At 46.1% G+C, this 21,156-nt stretch overlaps 1 protein-coding gene across 1 annotated transcript in view; it reads left to right on the plus strand.

The window, feature by feature from the left end:
* The window catches only part of SAE1 (SUMO1 activating enzyme subunit 1), a 79,202-nt gene extending 58,261 nt beyond the window's left edge, over positions 1-20,941 (plus strand). The window contains exons 7-9 of the mRNA XM_034986851.1: positions 4,517-4,661; positions 16,487-16,556; positions 19,890-20,941. Coding sequence (XP_034842742.1) covers positions 4,517-4,661; positions 16,487-16,556; positions 19,890-19,982 — 308 coding nt within the window. The 3' untranslated portion in view covers positions 19,983-20,941. The remainder of the gene's footprint in view (positions 1-4,516; positions 4,662-16,486; positions 16,557-19,889) is intronic.
* Positions 20,942-21,156: the final 215 nt, after the last annotated feature.

Raw genomic sequence — 21,156 nt, forward strand, 5'->3', positions numbered from 1 at the left:
AAAATCTTTTAAAAAATAAATAAAATAGGGGCGCCTGGGTGGCTCAGATGGTTAAGCATCTGCCTTCGGCTCAGGTCATGATCCCAGGGTCTGGGATCGAGCCCCACATCAGGCTCCCTGCTCGGCGGGAAGCCTGCTCCTCTCTCCCACTCCCCCTGCTTGTGTTCCCTCTCTCTCGTCGAATAAGTAAAAATAAAATCTTAAAAATAAATAAATAAATAAATAAATAAATAAATAAATAAATAATAGTGCTGCTTTCCAGATTTCTGTTACAACACGAATCTGATACTCTGATTCAGTTTAAATTTGAATTTGAGTGTTAATTTCCTTTTTTCAGAATAGTAGTATATTCGCATGTACATTGTTTTTCTTCTAACAAATGAAAAGGTACTTGGTTTCTCCTTTTTTGAAGTTTGCCTTTTTCCATGACATGGGCAAGTCCTGAACTTGGGCAGACACACTAGCCTATCATCTGTAGCGATGAATGTCATTCCCTTAGACTTTAACAACCTGAGTTAATTAAAAGGTTCAGATGAAGTTAATCAACTTTGGAACTCTAATTTTGTGCAGTGTTTTGATACTATGCGATGAGTCATCTTTTGGCAGAGTAGCTCTCCATCCCTGACAATATTTGATCTTAATGGAACAATTTTATAATCTGGAAACTGGTGAAGAGGTGCTCTTCAGAATTGCAGTGTCAACAGTGGGGGGTGTGTGTGTGTGTGTGCGCGTGCGCGCCTATGTGCGTAGCTGACTGGCTATTTGGGAGGGGTGAAAAGCAGAACAAAGAGGAGAATTTAATAAGCAAGAGCTTGTTAGGGGATAGGGTCAGTTCTGGGGCTGCTGCCTGTTCAGGACACGGGCTTCTCCCTATCCCCCATGACCCCTGCTGACTGGAGTGCTGACATTTGAAAAAGAGTGAAAAATACAGCTTCTGTTTGCTTTGCTGCAAGTAAGTGGCCGGACTGACTGGCCCTCTTCCCAGAGGCCCTGAGAGGACTTCAGATGTGGTCAGCGAGGTATCTGGACAGTGCCAGCCTGCCGGCCCTCGGCCAGACGGCCTGCACCAGGACCGGGCAAGGGGCCCAGAGAGACAGCGGGGCCAGCTGCTGGCTGCCTTTGTCCTCCTCCTCTTCGTGCCATCTTCTTTCTGAGGCGAGGTTTCGGACGGCCTCTGCCTCCACTTCTCACCCACTGAACTAGCAACTTAAAATTAATGGACCAGTTGGGAGAGGGCAGGGCCCATCTGGAAAATGCATCTCCCAAAAATATGGTTGAATAGGAGTCTTCCTGAGGTTAGGGGCAAAGAGCCAGACCACTTGGAATCCTTGGGGCTGCATTCCTGGTTGTCTTAAACCATTTCTCCTGGATTCGATTAGGGTTAAGAAACACCGATTTTGAAGCCAGATCTGAGTTGGCATTTCTCCTCCACTGCTTATGGACAGTTACATTGAACAAGCACTTCATCTCTTTGAACTTCAGTTTCTTCATCAGTAAAGTGGGGAGAGTAATACCTCCCTCACCAGGTCACTGAGGATGAGCATTAGTTAATGCACATAAAACGTTAAGAACAGTGCCTGGCACATTGTAGGCGCTGTTCTCTGATTATTATAACGGTTTGAGCTTTGTTCCAAGAGCTAGCTGGATTTTCTAACCAAAAGATGACAAGCTTTGTGGTGGAGCTGGAAAAATGGTCCTCTCCTCTCCGTCCCTCGTGACAGTTGGTGCTTCTGTTGCTGACACAGAAATGAGAGGATTGCCTGGAGACAGCCAGCACGGGCTCCTGCTGCCCACCACCCTGGCTGCTGGAAATCAAGCAGCCTCACTCATTTTCCCCACATAGTGGCCACTGGGCCATGGATTGTGCGGTTCCAGCGGCTTGCACTTGGCAAGGCTTCGGTCATTGCTCAGGCGACACTGATAACTCATTCGGGGTCTGTCCTTGTGTCCTCTCAGGAGTGATTGACAGGAATAGCGATGACATTCGATACAGTCTGCTCAGAGTATCCTCTCTTCTGGCCTGACTAGCACATTTCCAGATTCCTTTGTCTTCACAGGACATTGTTGAAAAAGAGTCTTGGTCTAAACAGGGATTGATAGTCCCTGTTTTAGTCTTTTCTCCACCCTGCCCCCAAATGCTTATTACTTGATTGCATTTATTTACTCCAAACTGGAATCCCAGCAACACATCTGCTGAATTAGAAGTGAGGCTTAGGTGATGGCAGATTGGTGTTAGCCAGCATCCGAATTGTCATCAGCTCTGAGTTGGCTGCCAAGTGGTCAGGTAGCACTGAAGATTCTAGGAGCTGTGTTCTTCTTTTTTTCTTTTTTTAAAGATTGTATTTATTTGAGAGAGAGAGCGGCGGGGGGAGGAACAGAGGGAGAGGGACAAGCAGACTCCATGCTGAGTGCGGAGCCCCATGCGGGGCTCGATCCCACAACCCCAAGATCATGACCCAGAGTCGAAATCAAGAGTCAGACACTCAACTGACTGAGCCACCCAGGTGCCCCAGAGCTGTGTTCTTGAAAAGAGGAAAGTAACATCCCCAGACAACAAAACAGTATTCAAAACCGATATTTTGGAGTCCTTTTTTCAAAGTCGCTGATATGTGGAGGTTGCCAGAGAAATGTGGACCGGGGACCTGTCTCTGAGAAAAGCCCAGCCCAGGACAGGTTGTGTCTTCTTTTCCTTAAACGGGCCTCCATGGTTTGAGATCTTCCTGGAGCACTTGAAAACCCATTTATGAGCTCCTCTCGGGCTTGAGGGGTCCATCTGCTGTGGTTCCTGAATCCTCCCTCTGCCGCCACCCCCATTGCCTTCACCGGAGCAGGCTGGCCACTCCCTGCAGCTCCTGGGCCTGCCGGGCCCGCAGTGAGTGCTTGGCCATCGTACCTGTGAATGAATGAATTCCTGCTTCTTAGCTGGTGGTTCTCAACCCAGGCCGCTCATCACTGAAACGATCTGTGAGTCTTCAGAAAACAAGTCGAAGGATGGATTCTTTAGTCGAGGGTGGCTTCCAAATTCTTGGATTTTTATTTTTATTTTTATTTTTTTTAAGATTTATTTATTTGACAGAGAGACCCAGCGAGAGAGGGAACACAAGCAGGGGAAGTGGGAGAGGAGAAGCAGGCTTCCCGCTGAGCAGGGAGCCCGATGCGGGGCTCGATCCCAGGACCCTGGGATCATGACCTGAGCCGAAGGCAGACGCTTAATGACTGAGCCACCCAGGCGCCCACAAATCCTTGGATTTTTAAAGAGCCTCACAGCAGTTGGGTCACTTTTCAGTCCATCTTAATTTTTAGGGAAGAGCCCCTTGTACTGATGGAGAGTATAATTTGTTGAGTAAGTTCTCTTTTCCGTCCGCAATTGTCGATGAGACTTAAAAGGAAGCACTTTTTTTAAACTGGCAAGCCCCCTCCGGGCCTGAGCTGCTGTCCCAGAACACCGGGCCCTGTCTGTGTCTACCCAGGCTCTGAAGCAGCAGTGTCCGGGGGGGGGGGGGGGGGGGGGCATTGCCCTAGAGATGGGGCTCCAGGCCAGCTGTGCGCCCATTCTGGGGAGCTTGTGGGGAATAAGGATACCATCCACCCAGCATGCAGTGAACATCGTGGACAAGGCGTGCTGGCGGTAGAAGGTGCTGGTATTTTCGTCAGTCTTAGGTTCCTGCCTGTGTCTTTTTGTTGGGGTTAAAAATTCAAACCTTGTTAGGGTCTCATTACACGGTAGCTCTAATTTGCTGCCATCATCTGAACCTTTCCTCTGGTTCACAAGCAAAATTAAACATTCGTTTCTAGAGGTTGACATAATTATTGTACTGAGGGAGGTTTTGTTTGTAATGACCTGCCTGTCTGATGAGTCTGAGCATTTGGCTGGCCTTTCTGGCTGAAGCAGCCCTTTGAACTGATGCCTAGAATGCATGCCTCCCACTCCAGACCTGTCTTCTGGGTCATAATTGGGTCTTTTCCCTCTGCTTGAGGCTTCTCCCCTACTTCCCCTGCCCCCAAATTCACACATACTTGACTCGGTTACTACTTCCTTGGGGAGTCCTTAATTGACACCACCCCATCAAGGATGTCAGATCTTCTGTTATACTATTGTGGCACTCATCACAGTAATTTTAGTCATTTTTGTAATCATTGATTGCCTCTCTATGTTTGCAAATAAAAGTAGATTGTCTTTCACTTGGCCCTCATTCTGATTACTGTACCACTTTCTGTGTTTACGTTCTCAACATCCATAAGCATTTGTTTTGAAAAGACTTGGTTTTGGAGGTGCCTGGGTAGCTCAGTTGGCTGAGTGTCCGACTCTTTGATTTCAGCTTGAGTCATGATCTCAGGGTCGGGCGATTGGGCCCCACGTTGGGGCCTCAGCATGGAGCCTGCTTGTCCCTTTCCCTCTTGCTCCCTGCTTGCTCTTGCTCTCTCTCTCTGTCTCTCTCTCTTTCTCTCAAATAAATAGAATCTTTAAAAAAAAAAAAAGACTTGGTTTTTAACCTACCTTCTTTGCCTTTCTTAGTGCTCCTGAAGTTCCGCACAGATAAAGGAAGAGATCCTAGTTCTGATACCTTTGGGGAAGATTCTGAGTTGTTGCTCCAGATTCGAAACGACGTGCTTGACTCCCTGGGTGTTAGTCCTGACCTGCTTCCCGAAGACTTCGTCAGGTTAGTCTCGGTGTTTATCACAGGTTAGCCTGGATTGATAAATGTCTGCTTTCAGTATTTGCTTTAATTTGGGCAGATCCCTTATTAAGAGCAAAAGCCCTGAGGAGAGCCTCTCCTTCACTGCATTCTGCCTATTCCCATCGACCTCTGATATAGCACCAGTATGTGAAAAAGAAAGAGAGATGCAGGTTGTCTTTTGTCATAGATCATTTATATTCACATGGGTGAAAATTCAAGGTAATGTAAAATCTATATACACTATTCTATACTTTCTCTTTTCAGTTTACATTATCTTTTGGGGATATTTCCAGATCAGTACATAGATTCCTCCTTTGTTTCTATTGCTGTATAGTATTTCAACATGGGAGCACTATAATTTATTGAACCTGTCCCGTACAGACTCAGGTTGTGGCCAGGCTTCTGTTACCACGTAGTGTATGACCACGTGCGTATCATTTTGTATGTGTGCAGGTATAACTGCAGGATCCATTACTAGAAAGGGAGTGGCTGGGTCAGAAGATTGTGATTTTATCATTTGGTAGCTATTTCCCCATTGCCCTCCAGTGATCACTTATCAGTTTATACCAGCAGCGGCAAGGGCATCCATGTTCCCAGTGTCCTCGCCCTTGGGTCCTGAGATGCCTTCGCCCTAGGTGACCAGTCTTTTGCTCTCATCCTCGGCAGGTTTAGGATTTAATTGGAGCGGTCCAGATGGTGACTGTGTCAGGAACCCCTTTCCAGGCAGTTCTGGGATCCTCTCACTCTCAGTGTCTTTGGGGGGTAACCAGAATGCCTCCAGTGTAGCACTGGTGAGGATGGCTGTTTTGAGTTTATTGAGCAGCAGTTATGTCCCAGGCATCGTGGTGGTTGTCTTATGTACATGGTCTCTCTTCACAACAACCGTTTTATAGGTGACGAAAAGTTAAGTCAAAGCTCAGAGAAAGAGGCGCCTGGGAGGCTCAGTCGGTTAAGCGTCTGCCTTCGGCTCAGGTCCTGATCTCAGGGTCCTGGGATTGAGCCCCGTGTCAGGCTCCCTGTGCAGGGGAGAGTCTGCTTCTCCCTCTCCCTCTGCCCCCCCACCCCCCACTCGTGCTCTCTTTCTCCCTCTCAAATAAATAAATAATCTTAAAAAGAAAGGAAGAAAACTCAGAGAAGAGACTAGTCCAAGGTTATACAGCTAATAACAATAGTACCATGTACTGAGGATGTTCTGTGCTTTACCTGGTACAGCCACATTTTTTTTTTTTAAGATTTTGTTTATTTATTCGAGAGCACGAGGAGGGGAGGGGCAGAGGGAGAGGGACAAGCAGACTCCCCACTGACTGGGGAGCCCATCTCGGGGCTCGATCCCAGGACCCCAAGATCATGACCCGAGCCGAAGGCAGACACCTAACTGAGCCATCCAGGTACCCCCTGTACCGCCACATTTAGTTGTCACAATAATCCCTTGAAGTGTGCATTTTTTTTTTTAAGATTTTATTTATTTATTTGAGAGAGAGAATGAGATAGAGAGAGCATGAGAGGGGGGAGGGTCAGAGGGAGAAGCAGACTCCCTGCCGAGCAGGGAGCCCGATGCGGGACTCGATCCGGGGACTCCAGGATCATGACCTGAGCCGAAGGCAGTCGCTTAACCAACTGAGTCACCCAGGCGCCCTATTATTTTATTTGTTATTATTTTCCCATTAGTTAAATGAAGACACTAATGCTCAGAAAGATGTAATCACTTCCCCAAGGTTTTAGTATATAGCCAACCACGATCTCACCCAGGTCTTACCACACTGCTGCCTTGGTTTCTTTTCAACAATAAAGTAAATCAGCGTCCCTTCCTTTCCTAGTCCCTACTTAACTTTACTTGTGTCTGGGAACCTCATTTAGACCCTACCAAAGCCCAACCAGTTCAGGCCCAGCAGTGGGCCCTGAACGACCTGCCAAGCCATCAGCCAATCACAGGGTACTTTTGTAAGTTAGCACTATGTGGTCAGGGGCTAATAATACTGCAGGCTGGAATGGGATCCCTGTGTCCTGCTAACAGCCAGACATCCATCTTTTGGTGGAGGAAGAACACTGTGTGAGAAGCAAGTGGTGTCTGCTCTGTGCTTCACGGCGGGAGGAGGGGCTGGGCCACGCAGGGCCCCCAGGCATGCCTGGTGCCCGGTGCCAGGCTGTGAGTGTGCAGCTTAGTGAACTAATTTGGGCATCTTGAGTGAAGAACGGCTTGCCGTTAGCCATAACCTAACTAGCTGCTGGCTGGTTTTCTCTCCAGAGTGTTTTCTTTCCGTGCCCACCCTCTGCGGAAACTGCTTTCCCTTGTCCAGTGCCTCATGTGCTCAGGCGCTTCCGCTCTATTGCCCTTTAAGTAAGAGGTGTTTGGTGGCCTCGTGGAGTGTCTGTGGATAGATAGGTGGAGATAAGGCCCGCGATGGGATCGGGATGCTGGCAAGGAAATGAGCTACCCTCACAAATAGCCCGCAGCCAGTTCTGAACAGGGTGTGCTCACTTGAGTCAAGAAAGCTGTGCACAGGTCTTCATTCTCCTCATCTGTCTGTGATCTCGGACACTGTCCTTTATGTCAGGTTCTTTATTCTCTTTCAGAGAGTTTTATTGCTTTTCTGATTATGAAAGTAACAGCTGCCCATTTCCAGAAAGTGTTAAAAGGAAGAAAAAGATCACCCATAGTCCCACCATTGAAAAGTGGCCACTGCTAATGTTTCAGGGTTTCACCTCACAGACATCTCTATTTACTATTTATTCATATTTTTTATTTTATTTATTTATTTATTTATTTATTTATTTATTTATTTATTTATTTTTAAAGATTTTTATTTATTTGACAGAGAGAGCACAAGCAGAGGGAGAGAGAGAGGGAGAAGCAGGTTCCCTGCTGAGCAAGGAGCCCGATGTGGGACTCGATCCCAGGACCCTGAGATCATGACCTGGGCCGAAGGCAGCCGCTTAACCGACTGAGCCACCCAGGCGTCCCTTTATTTATTTATTTTTAAAGATTTTATTTATTTATTTGACACAGAGAGACACAGCGAGAGAGGGAACACAAGCAGGGGGAGTGGGAGAGGGAGAAGCAGGCTTCCTGCCGAGCAGGGAGCCCGATGTGGGACTCGATCCCAGGACCCTGGGATCATGACCTGAGCTGAAGGTAGACGCCCAACGACTGAGCCACCCAGGCGCCCTTTTTTTCTCTTTTTAAATATCAAAATGAGATCATGCTTAATATATGATAGTCTTATTTTTTCAGCATATCATGGGTCTGTTTGCAGCAAAAATACAAATCCATAGCCTCACTTGTGCTTCATGTTTCATTGTTTGATAGGTGGTAATTTACTTAACCATTATGTTGGTGGGTATGTAAGTTGTTGATACTTTTTCACTGTTATAAACATTTATGATGAACATTCTTAATTTGTGTATGTAAAATAACTTTTACTGTTGAATTTTTTTTTAATTTGGCAAAATACAATATAAAATGTAGCATTTTAACTTTTTTTTTTTAATTTTTAAGTAATCTCTACACCCAGTGTGGGGCTCAAATTTATAACCACAAGATTAAGAGTCTCATGCTCTACCCCCTGAGCCAGCAAGGCACCCCATTTAAACCTCCCCCCTTTTTTAAAGATTTATTTATTTATTTTAGAGGGACAGCCTGGGGGGAGGGGCAGAGGGAGAGAGAGAGTCCTGAAGCCGACTCCCCGCTGAGCACAGAGCTCAATCCTGGGCTCGGTCTCACCACCCAGAGACCATGACCTGAGCTGAAACCAACAGTCGGCTCCTTAGCCGACTGCACCACCCAGGCACCCCTAAACCATTCTTAAATGTACACTTGAGGGCATCTGGCTGGCTTAGTTGATGGAGTGTGCAACTCTTGATCTCGGGATTATGAGTTTGTGCCCCACGTTGAGTATAGAGATTACTTAAAAATAAAATCTTCAGGGGCACCTGGGTGAATCCTTCGTTAAATGTCTGCCTTTGGCTTGGGTCATCTGGGATAGAGCCCCGCATCGGGCTCCCTGCTGGGCGGGAAGCCTGCTTCTCCTTCTCCCACTCCCCCTGCTTGTGTTCCCTATCGCGCTGTGTCTCTCTCTGTCAAATAAATAAATAAAATCATAAAAAAAAATAAAATCTTTTAAAAAAAACATGTACAATTCATCAGCATTAAGTTTATTGACATTGTTGTGCAGACATTACTGCTGTCTATTTCCATTTTTTCATCATCCTAAACTGAAAATGCCCATTAAACACTAACTTCCCATTCTGCCTTCCCCCAGCCTCTGGTAACGTCTATGCTGCTTTCTAGCTCTATGAATTTAATTATACTAGGTATTTCATGTAACCAGAATTCTACCATATTTATCCTTTTGTAAAGTTACTGTTTTTATTTTTTTATTTTATTTTATTTTATTTTTAAAGATTTTATTTATTTATTTGACAGAGAGAGACACAGAGAGGGAATATAAGCAGGGGGAGTGGGAGAGGGAGAAGCAGGCTTCCTGCGGAGCAGGGAGCCCGTTGCGGGGCTCGATCCCAGGACCCTGGGATCATGACCTGAGCCGAAGGCAGACGCTTAATGACTGAGCCACCCAGGCGCCCCTAAAGTTACTCCTTTTAAATTACAGAAATAGTATGCGTGTTATGGAAAAATCTGATATAGTACAAAATAAATTCAGAGATGAAAATGAAAATCACTCATAATTCCATTACTCAGAGAAAACCACTGACCCTTTGGTATTATATCTTCCTACACATTTTCTGTCTTAGCATATGTAAAAATCAACAAAATCCTTTGTAGATTTTTTTTAGAAGACCCGTATAATTGTTCACAAGGGTGGTGGGAAAAGGTGCAGTCTTTTTACGAAGCAGTTTGGAAATATGTATCAGGACTCATTACAGTGTTCTGTCTTGGGCCCAGTCATTCTTCTTGATAATGGGAATATACCTTGAAGTAAGTGAACAAGTATTTCTGTACAAAAGATATTCATGGGGCGTATGGGTGGCTCAGTGGGTTAAGCATCAGACTCTTGATCTCAGGGTAATGGGTTTGAGCCCCGCACTGGGCTCCATGCTGGTGTGGAGCTAAATAAATAAACACTTATTATCATATTTAAAAGCGAAATTAGAAAGGCATTAAAGAGTTAATGACACAGGACAATACACAGTTTGAAAATGATGTTTATTGTGAAAAGTGCCAAGCATACAGAAAAATGAACACAGTAGTGAATACACTTAGCTAGATTCAGTTGCTAATATTTTGCTTTTTGTTTTGGGGGGAGGGACATACTGATGACATGATGCTTAAGGATGCATCCAAGTTTGGGCGCCTGGGTGGCTCAGTTGGTTAAGCAACTGCCTTAGGCTCTGGTCATGATCCTGGAGTCCTGGGATTGAGTCCCACATCGGGCTCCCTGCTCAGCATGGATTCTGCTTCTCCCTCTGACCCTCCTCCCTCTCATGTTCTCTGTCTCTCATTCTCTCTCTCGCAAATAAATAAAATCTTAAAAAAAAAAAAAAAAAGGATGCATCCAAGTTCATCACTTGCATTTGGTTCTGTGGCTTGCCACCTGTTTTTGTAAATAAAGTTTTATTCCACACCTACTCGTTTATGTATTATCTGTGACAGCTTTTCCAGAATTTTTACAACTCTGTAACAGCAGCCTTAAAGAGTTTAAACAGGGGAGCACCTGAGTGGCTTAGTCAGTTGGGTGTCTGCCTTCGGCTCAAGTCATGATCCCAGGGTCCTAGGATCGAGCCCTGCATCGGGCTCCCTGCTTGGCGGGAAACCTGCTTCTCCCTCTCCCACTCCCCCTGCTTGTGTTCCCTCTCTCACTGTGTCTCCTTCTGTCAAATAAATAAATAAAATCTTAAAAAAAAAAAAAAAAGTTTAAACAGGGACCATATGGTGCATAAAGCCAAAAAAAATTTACTGTCAATTACTTTGCAGAGAAAGTTTTCCAACTCACAATCTAGAACAATTTAGCACTTTTTTTTAAGAATCTGGGCCAGGTAAATTGTAGAATGTCCTGTATTCTGGATTCATCTGATTGTTTCTTCACTTGGTGCTTGTTTTGTCTTCATCTCGGGGTCGTGAATTTGAGCCCCACGTTGGGTGTAGGGATGATATACGTACCTATATACATAAGAGATGACATAAAGTTTTAAAAATAATAATAAAATCTTTTTAAAAAATTTTATATACAGGGTGCCTGAGTGGCTCAGTCGGTTAAGTGTCTGCCTTTGGCTCAGATGGTTGGGCTTCTGCCTTTGGCTTAGGTCCTGATCCCAGGGTCCTGGGATCGAGCCTCATGTCGGGCTCCCAGCTCAGCGGGGAGTCTGCTTTTGCCTCTCCCCCTGCATGTGCTCTCTCTGTCTCTCTCAAATGAATAAATAAAAAATCTAAAAAAAAAAAGTCACTAACGGATTGTTTCCCGCTCTGCTTTTTTTCTTTTCCCCCTTCCCATATGTTCATCTGTTTTCTTTCTTAAATTCCATATATGAGGGCGCCTGGGTGGCTCATTCGTTAAGCGTCTGCCTTCGGCTCAGGTCATGATCCCAGGGTCCTGGGATCGAGCCCCACATCGGGCTCCCTGCTCAGCGGGAAGCCTGCTTCTCCCTCTCCCACTCCCCCTGCTTGTGTTCCCTCTCTTGCTGTGTCTCTCTCTGTCAAATAAATAAATAAAATCTTTAAAAAAAAAAATTCCACATATGAGTTAGATCATATGGTATTTGTCTTTTTCTGGCTGACTTATTTCACTTAGCAGAATATACTCTAGCTCTGTCCATGTCATTGCATAGGGCAAGATACATTCTTTTTAATGGCTGAATAATATTCCTCTGTGTGTGTGTGTGTGTGTGTGTGTGTGTGTGTGTGTGTGTGTGTACATGTACCACATCTTCTTTACCCATCATCAGTTGATGGACGTTTGGGCTCTCTCCATAGTTTGGCTATTGTTGATATTGCTACTGTAAGCATCGGGGTGCATGTACCCCTTCAAATCTGTATTTTTGTATCCTTTGGGTAAATACCTGGTAATACAATTACTAGATCAAAGGGTAGTTCTATTTTTAACTTTTTGAGGAACCTCCAAACTCTTCTCCAGAGTGGCTGCACCAGTTTGCATTCCCACCAACAGGGCAAGAGGGTTCCCCTTTCTTCAAATCCTCACCAACACCCGTTGTTTCTTCTGTTAATTTTAGCCATTCTGACAGGTGTGAGGTGGTATCTCATCGTGGTTTTGATTTGTATTTTCCTAATGAAGAGTGATGTTGAGCATCTTTTCATGTGTCTGTTAGCCATCTGGATGTCTTTGGAAAAGTGTGTATTCATGTCTTCTGCCCATTTCTTAACTGGAGTCTTTGTTTTTTTGGGTGTTGAGTTTGGTGTAAGTTCTTTATAGATTTTGGATACTAACCCTTTATTGGATGTGTCATTGGCAAATATCTTCTCCCATTCAGTAGGCTGCCTTTTAGGTTTGTTGTTTCCTTCGCTGCGCAGAAGCTTTTTATCTTGAAGGAGTCCCAGTATTTTTGCTTTTGTTTCCTTTGCCTCCGGCGAGTATCTAGTAAGAAGTTGCTGTGGCTGAGGTCCGAGAGGTTTCTGCCTGTGTTCTCCTCTAGGATTTTGATGGTTTCCTCTCTCACATTTAGGCCTTTCATCCATTTTGAATTTATTTTTGTGGTGTATGGTATTAGAAAGTGGTCCAGGGGCTCCTGGGTGGCTCAGTCCATTAAGTGTCTGCCTTTGCGGGGCACCTGGGTGGCTCAGTCGTTGGGCGTCTGCCTTCGGCTCAGGTCATGATCCCGGGGTCCTGGGATCGAGCCCCGCATTCGGCTCCCTGCTCAGCGGGAGGCCTACTTCTCCCTCTCCCACTCCCCCTGCTTTTGTTCCCTCTCTCGCTGTGTCTCTCTCTGTCAAATAAATAAAATCTTAAAAAAAAAAAAAAGTGTCTGCCTTTGCCTCAGGTCGTGATCCTGGGGTTCTGGTATGGAGCCCCACATCGGGCTCCCTGCTCATCGGGGAGTCTGCTTCTCCCTCTCTTCCTCCCCCCGCTCATGCTCGCTCTCATTCTTGCTCTATCTCTCAAATGAGTAAATAATCTTTAAAAAAAAAAAAAAAAAAGTTCTGGGGCGCCTGGGTGGCTCAGTCATTAAGCGTCTGCCTTCGGCTCAGGTCATGATCCCAGGGTCCTGGGATCGAGCCCTGCGTCGGGCTCCCTGCCCAGTGGGAAGCCTGCTTCTCCCTCTCCCACTCCCTCTGCTTGTGTTCCCTCTCTCTCTGTGTCTCTGTCAAATAAATAAAATCTTAGAAAATAAATAAATAAATAAATAAATAAATTTAAAAAATTTTTAAAAAGGTCTATGTAGGGTCTCAATACAAGTTGTTCATCAGATACATGAGCTATTACATTTAGGTCTGTGAGCCATTTTTGAGTCATCTTTTGTGCATGGTGTGAGGTAGGGTTTCGGCTTAATTCTTTTGCATGTGGAGACCCAATTGTCCAGTATTGTTTGTTAAAAAAAAGACCGTCTTCATTGAATGGTCTTGTTACCCTTGTCAAAAATCAGTTGACCATATATGTATTTCTTTAGTTCTGGATTCTCGTTTCTATTTCACTGGTACATATGTCTGTCCATATAGATTCAGGTACGACAGTATCTTGATTACTGTTGTTTTGTATCAGCAGCTGTAGTAGTTAAGTTGTAAAACTGGGACATGTGAATTCTTCAACTTTTTCCTTTCTGAGGGTTCTTTTGACTAGTCTGGCAGCAAAAATTTTGATTGGGATTATGCCAAATATATAGATTAAATTTGGGGAGTATTGCCACCTTAAAGTGTTAAGTGTACCGATCCGCGAACATGGGATATCTTTCCATTTATTTACATCTTTTATTTTATTTTTTTAAAGATTTTATTTATTTATTTGAGACAGAGAGAATGAGAGACAGAGAACATGAGAGGGAGGAGGGTCAGAGGGAGAAGCAGACTCCCTGCCGAGCAGGGAGCCCGATGCGGGACTCGATTCCGGGACTCCAGGATCATGACCTGAGCCGAAGGCAGTCGCTTAACCAACTGAGCCACCCAGGCGCCCTACATCTTTTATTTTTTTAACAATGTTTTGTAGTCTACAGAATATTAGTTTTACACAACTCTTGTTAAATTATTCCTATATATTTTATTCTTTTGGGTGGTATTGTAAATGGACGTCTTAATTTCATTTTCAGAATGTTCTTTGCTAATGTATAGAAATGCAGTTAATTTTTGTATATTAATCTTGTGTCCTGCAGCCTTGCTGAGTAAATTTAATAGTTCGAATAATTTTTCTGTGGATTCCTTAGTATTTTCTATATACTAGATCATGTTATCTATGAATATATATTATTTCTTCCTTTCCAATCTGGCAGTCTCGTTTATTTCTCCTTCTTTAATTGCTTTGGCTGGAACCCCTAGTACAATGTCAAATAGAAGTGGTGAGAGCAGACATCCTTGTCTTACTCCTTATCTTAGGAAGAAAGCTTTTAGTCTTTCACCATTAAGTATCATGTTAGCTGTGGATTTTTCATGGATGCCCTTTATCAGGTTGAAAAAATTTCCCTATGGTCCCAGTTTGTTGAGTGTTTTTATCATGAAGAGGTGCTGGATTTTGTCACATGCTTTTTTTTTTCTCTGTCAGTTGAGATGATCATGTTTATGGTACCTTTATTTGTGTAATATGGCAATACTGCATTGATGGATTTTTCAGATATTACACCAGCCTTGCATTTCTGGTTGTAAATCCCACTTAGTCATGGTGTATAATTCTTTCTGTATGTTCCTGGTTAGGTTCTCTAGCATTTTGTTGAGATAATATACTTTTTAAGAGAGGGGGGGAAGAAAAGCAGAATATTAAATTGTATAGTATGATTGCACAGAATATAGGTGTATTTTTTTAAAGGAAAGATATTTCCACGTTTGATTATCTTTGAGTAGTGGGATTATGAGTGACTAATTTTTCTTTGGTATAGTTCTCTATTTGTTTTATAGTTCTGTAAAGGAACTTGATAATCCAGAGGAAAAGTTATCTCTGTGGTTGCACATATGGGAATGCTGGTCCCGCCACCGTGTGAGGAGATGGGCACCTTCACACACAGTTGGTGGGAGTTGAAATGGTAACGGTTTTCTGGAGGGCATTTTGCCCAGTGTGTCAGGACCCAGAAATTCTATGTTTAAGAATTTGCCGTAAGGAATTATTGGACATCGGGGCGCCTGGGTGGCTCAGTCGTTTGGGCATCTGCCTTCGGCTCAGGTCATGATCCCAGGGGTGGAGCCCCACATCAGGCACTCTGCTCAGCGGGGAGCCTGTTTCTCCCTCTCCCTCTGCCTGCCTCTCCCCCTGCTTGTGCTCGCTCGCTTGCTCTCTGTCTGTCAAATAAATAAATAAATATTAAAAAAAAAAAAAAAGAATTATTGGACACTGTGCCAGGATATATGCTTGCAGTGTTGAACAGCTTAAATATCTACCAGTAGGGTACAGAGCAGAGTGAATAATGATTAATATTACTTGGGTTTTAAATTATATATGTTTAGATATGTACACTTTTAAAAATTAGGAAGGATGTGTACCACACTGGGAAGATTGGAGGTAGTCGGGGTGCCTGGGTGGCTCAGTCGTTGGGCGTCTGCCTTCGGCTCAAGTCATGATCCCAGGGTCCTGGGATCGAGCCCCGCATCAGGCTCCCTGCTCCACGGGAAGCCTGCTTCTCCCTCTCCCACTCCCCCTGCTTGTGTTCCCTCTCTGGCTGTCTCTCTCTCTCTAATAAATAAATAAAATCTTTAAAAAACAAAACAAAAAAAAGATTGGAGGTAGTCTTCTGGTGGTAGGGTTCCTTAGGGAAGCTTTCCTTTTAACTTCTCTGTGTTCCACTTTGTTCATTTAAAAAATACCTTCGTGGGGCTCCTGGGTGGCTCAGATGGTTAAGCGTCTGCCTTCAGCTCAGGTCATGATCCCAGGGTCCTGGGATCGAGCCCCACATCGGGCTCCTGGCTCAGCGGGGAGCTTGCTTCTCCCTCTCCCTCTGCCTCTCCCCACTGCTCATGCTCTCTCTCTCTGTATCTCTGTGTCTCAAATGAATAAATAAAATCTTAAAAAATTAAAATAAAATAAAAATAAATTTAAAAAATAAAAATATAAAAAATAATACCTCCATGTTCAGGGCTGGGAACTGGCAGAGCTCACTTCCTCTGGGGCGGTGGTGGAAGAGTGTTATACTGCCCAGGAGCGGTGATTTGGAGAGGCAGGTGACAGTATTAGCTAAGATTTGTCCTCTGGATGCCCTATCCTGGCCCACAAGGGTTGGTATCTATGTGAGTAGCAGAGACTTTTTGTGCCCCCCATGCTTCATTTCAGGCCCTAGATTTCCTATGCCTCCTACATGTTAACACAGGCCTTCTCCCTGACATTTGTCTGGGAATAGCAGATAGAACCCACTGCCCATTGTGGGTAAGAAGAGAATTGCGAGAATGTGACCGGGGCACTGAAACATCTGATATTTGTTGGACCTTATTTTTAGGAAGCACAGATATAGTCTTTCCTTGAACTTAAACAAAAAAAAAATGTTGTGAAACAATTCCTGCCTGCTTTGCAAGGTTCAGAGGTCTTTCCCAACTAACCTCCTGGAGCAGATTCCATTTTCGCGCCTAGGTGCCAACGTTAGCATTGCTCTCTGAATTGACTCCTCCTGGTAGGAGATGTTTTCATCAGGCAAGCCCACGACTGACCTTTGTCAGATGTCCTGCAGGAGCCTTGTGCTCCTCCGGGCTCCATTTCATTTGTCTTCTCTTCTAGGTACTGCTTCTCCGAGATGGCCCCAGTGTGTGCAGTGGTTGGAGGGATCCTGGCCCAAGAAATTGTGAAGGTAAAGAGTCCCTTTGGAGCAGACGACCGTTGATCCGCCGTGGCCTTGTCAGCGTGCCGCCTCAGAGAACCCATGGCTGCCGTAGAGCGCTGCCTGTCCTAACTCTGCTGACGAGTTGCGTGGTGCTCACGATATTCGCCATGGATTCTGCTGCTCAGAGCTCTGTGAAATGGGTGCTGTCATGATCGCCACTTAAAGGCGGGGGACACTGAGGCCTGGAGATGGGCTCCAGAACCTGTGCTCTTGACCCCTGCTGCTTCATGCGGCTTTTCTCGGTCCATGGCCGTGGCATCAGAGCTTCCTCTTGTAATGCACACACCAAGCGTATTGTTCAGAAGGGGGCATTCGGTACCAGCAGAGCATGTGTACGGTCCCAGGAGCCCCACAAGGCTCTATAGAGCGTGACCTGTGGCCACATTAGGTTTGGTGTCATTGTCCTTCTCAGAAGGGAGATATTTCACTTGGAATATGTGCTGTAACCACATAACTAGCACAGCCAGCCTTTTGAGTCTCCTCTGGGACATTTCGGTTGTCAGAATTACAGCATGTCCCCAGATACTTCCTTTGGGACTTTGATATTTGCCCAGAGACATTCAATCTGCCTTTTGTAGGTTCTCGACTGCTTCAGTAGGTTTGCAATGATGGTTTGTCCTTTTCTTTCATGGAGCAGAGTCATGCCTAGTTAAATGATTTCCCATGCTCCTTTACATGATGTGTTTGAGCTCAAGGGGACCATTTGGAGATCCAGCTCTCACCACTTTGTCTTGAAGGCAGTAAATTTGCTCTGGAGACATTTGACTCAATTTGATAGTCCTACCATCTTTAAGGTTTTTTTCCTCTGGACCAAATTCTCTCCCTAAATCCAACTTTCTATATCATAAGGAGTAGGGCGAGCCTCAGGGAGATTCAGAGGGAGAAGAAGAGAGGGATGTGGTGGCCACACCTGTGTCCTTGGTCACGCCTTCTGCTTCGTTAAGACTGCTATGAATATTGTAGTTTATATATATGCCCAATCTGAGAAGTCAGTTGTGGCCGCCTAGGAGACTGTGTTGAGAAGGATTCTGAGGCCGCCTGCAGACAGATTCAGGAGGAAGGAGCACAGTGATGGGAGAATCCTAAGGGCACATACTCAGTTTTGTAGCCTTCAGTGACAACAGCAGTAACAACACTTACTGAAATGCCTACACAAGGATACACTTGTCTTTTCCTCACAACAGCCCTATGAGGTAGGACTGTTGTGAGCACCCCTGATTCATAAGGAAGGAGCCGAGGTGCAGAGAAGTGGTGGAGCCAGGATCTGAGACCAGGCAGTCTGCTCTCTGAGCCTGTGCCTTTCACCACTCAGCCCTCATGCTGCAGGCGTTGTCTGCATGGGCCCGGGCACGGTCTTCGTGCCTTTAGCTTCACTTGCTACATCTCACCAAGAAGCTGCTCCCTGGGTATTTAATGTGGGATGGAGATGAAGGGTCGGGGCGACTGGCCTTGACCCCATTGTTTGCAGTGGCTTCTCTGTGTCCCAGTCCTAACCTCTAATGCAGCCCCCTCCTTCCTGCCTGCTGGGGACAGCTGTTGCCCGCATCTTGTTTCTGTTTATCCCAGACAGCCAGAGTACTCTGCATTCTTGGTTGCTGGGTGTGTTTGGAATCTCCCCCTACCCCCATCTTGCTCAGGAAGCACTTTACCTTTTGCCCCGTGTTCACCCCATGGCCTGGTGTCTTGTCCCCGCCACCCCCCGCCCCTTACTTAACACGATTCAGCCTTCAGCCAGCTGACACCAAGGTCCCACAATCTGAAGGTCGCTGGACACCCCCCCCTTCTCTCCTGAGGACCATCTGACCATCCATAACAAGTAAACATTAGGAGACGGAGGGCAAACGTAACTCTGTTCCCTCCGAATCCTCTTTGTTTTCTTCCTTCCATCATTCCAAACACCACATATTCCGTCCACTTCCCCTGTCCTGTCATGCTTCCGTAGGTGTCAGTCCTCCTCCTCCTGTCTCCGCTAGGCCTCCCTGTCTGCAATGTAGCAGTGATGGTGGCAGCAGCAGCGCTGCTGGGTCCCATTGTGTCATGTCCTGTAACTTGGGTTCTAGGGTCTGGGAGTTCTAACTGTGGGCTCTTGGGCCCTTCCACCTGGCCGAGTGCTTGGGGTCCTCAGATCGTGGTAAAGGGATCCCTGGCTCCTCTTAGTCATGGCAGCTCCCACTTTTTGAGAATTTGTTATGTGCCAGACTCAGTACAAGCTTGATTGCATCTCATGTTCACCAAAAACTGTAGCAGGCACGTGCTGTTGATTTGCCATTTTGCATGTAAGCCCAGAGAAGCAGGCCTCTGTCTTAACCGTGCCTCAGACTCCTGATACCTGGCACAGAGTAGATGCTCTAGAAGTTTTCCATGGACGGATGGCTGAATAACCACTTGAAGGAGGTATAATCCCATTTTACAGAGGAAGAAACAGGTTGAGATTGATGCTCAATTCAAAGAGAAGTTCAGGGTGTTTGTTTAGAGTGCATTCCTAACCTTGTAAAAGAGGTCCCGCCCTATGAATGACCAGCATGGCGCTCCTGGGAGCCTTTAAACCCTGCCTCGTGGCGTGCTTGGACGATGTCCTCGTCTTTAAATGGCAACCCTTTTTGAGTTAAGAACTCTGAGAAAACTCACTGACACCTGTGAGTCCTTTCTCCAGTACGCACATGTACACACACGGTTCAGCACGTGATTTCAGGAGGTCTAGCCCCTTCTTTAAAGTGCCCTGTGCTTCTGTTAACCCCACAAGATAATCACCATTTCCGTGGCTAAGTAGTATCTGGAAGGCTCTCTGGATCCCAGCCCTGGCCCGCCGTGCACACGAAGGCAGGCAGCATGTCTCCTCACGGAAGAGCCGCGTCTGCAGCAGTGTGTGTCCCGCAGGGGGTCAGGGCCGCCGCCGTTCTCAGTTGGATCGTCATGAATAGTTATTACCACTGCTCACCCGCAGCGCTGCGGGGGACTGGGGGGGGGACACGTCGTTTCACATGGTTGAGGAACAGCATCTCCCTAGTGCTACGAGGACAGTACATGTGCTGTTTTCATTTTACGTGGGGAAAATGGGGTTCAGAGAAGCTAACTGATCTGTCCAGAGGCGCTCAGGTGATTGGGGACAGCGCAGAGAGACAGGGCAGTCGCCGTTGTGGCTCTGACAGAACCGCTGAGCCCCTGGGGAGCAGAATCAACCTCTGTTGAGAACCGCTGCTGAGTTTTAGAAGATCTGGTTTTTGAGGGCTTTTTCATTTTTCTCCATATTAGCCTTTTGAAAACATCTGAGCTGAACCCTTGTCTTGTTTTTCTTCCCAGGCCCTGTCTCAAAGGGACCCTCCTCACAACAACTTCTTCTTTTTTGATGGCATGAAGGGCAGTGGGATTGTGGAGTGCCTCGGCCCCCAGTGAACCCAAGATTGGCAGCCCTGGAGACGCTGACCTGCAGCCCGACCGCACGTGCCCTCTCCCCTCTCCCCTCCCCCCTCGAAGGCAGCTCTGGGGGGGGGAGCCATTGGACCAGTACAAACCATTTCCTGCGAGCAATGAGCTTGTACAGATGTGTGACTTCCAAGCACCAGAGCTGCTCAGCAAGGGGCATAGGGACCGGCTGTCTCCCTTCCAGCACTGGTGAAGGCTGTTTGCCGGCCGTCACCGGAACGCCCCCTCTGATGCATCCCTCTGTCCTGGGGCCGCCACAGCATCACCAGCCCCCTGGGCTTCCGCAGGAGACACCTGCCAGCAGCCAGCATGCCTTATGGCTTGGGATCCTCTTGCCACCTCCTTGGACTTACTCCCTGCCTGATGTCATACAGAGACGAGCATGACTCCAGGTGGGGAGTAAGGCCAGGCCTGATGAAACACTAGCGGAGCCCCAGTTCCAAATGCAGACAGGTGCCCCAGAGAGGAAAAGACGGCAGGCGGAATGTATTTCCTCCAGAGTTTGAGATCCTGAAAAACAACAGGTGGCATCTGCTGTGCTGTTCTTGAGTTTTAGTTCAGGATTAGTTGGGTTTCAGCCTGGATTTTGGAAGAGAGGAAATGTTACCAAAGTTCCCTTGGGCATTAGGGCGAGACCTTGCAAAGTGAACATTACTGGGAAAACTTGTTTTAAAAAGGCAGATTCCAGGGTCCCACCTCCTGAGGATTCTGATGTTTTGGGGCCCAAGCTAGGACATAGGAGCCTGTCTTATCAGAGCTCCCCCCCCTTCCTGATGCAACTCAGACTGTCCTGGAGGCTGTTGCTTTCCAGGGCTGTGTCAGTCCTTCCTTTACCCCCTGAATCACAGCTGTTTGTGTTTTTTTATATTTTCTATATGTCCTTGGTTCTTTAAAAAGGAATGATAGAAATAAAGTTATTTGCTTTAGGATTTATTTGTTTTTTTCCCCACATTACAAACCTCTTCCTGTGATAGGGAATGATCCTATCAGTGGCCTTTTTTTTTTTTTTTTTTTTTAAGATTTTATTTATTTGACAGAGCACAGGCAGAGGGAGAGAGAGGGAGAAGCAGGTTCCCTGCTGAGCAAGGAGCCTGATGTGGGACTCGATCCCAGGACCCTGGGATCATGACCTGGGCCAAAGGCA

This window comes from Mirounga leonina, unplaced genomic scaffold, assembly GCF_011800145.1.
Source record: "Mirounga leonina isolate KUSES-001 unplaced genomic scaffold, KU_Mleo_1.0 Mir_376, whole genome shotgun sequence".
Taxonomy (NCBI): Eukaryota; Metazoa; Chordata; class Mammalia; order Carnivora; family Phocidae; genus Mirounga; species Mirounga leonina.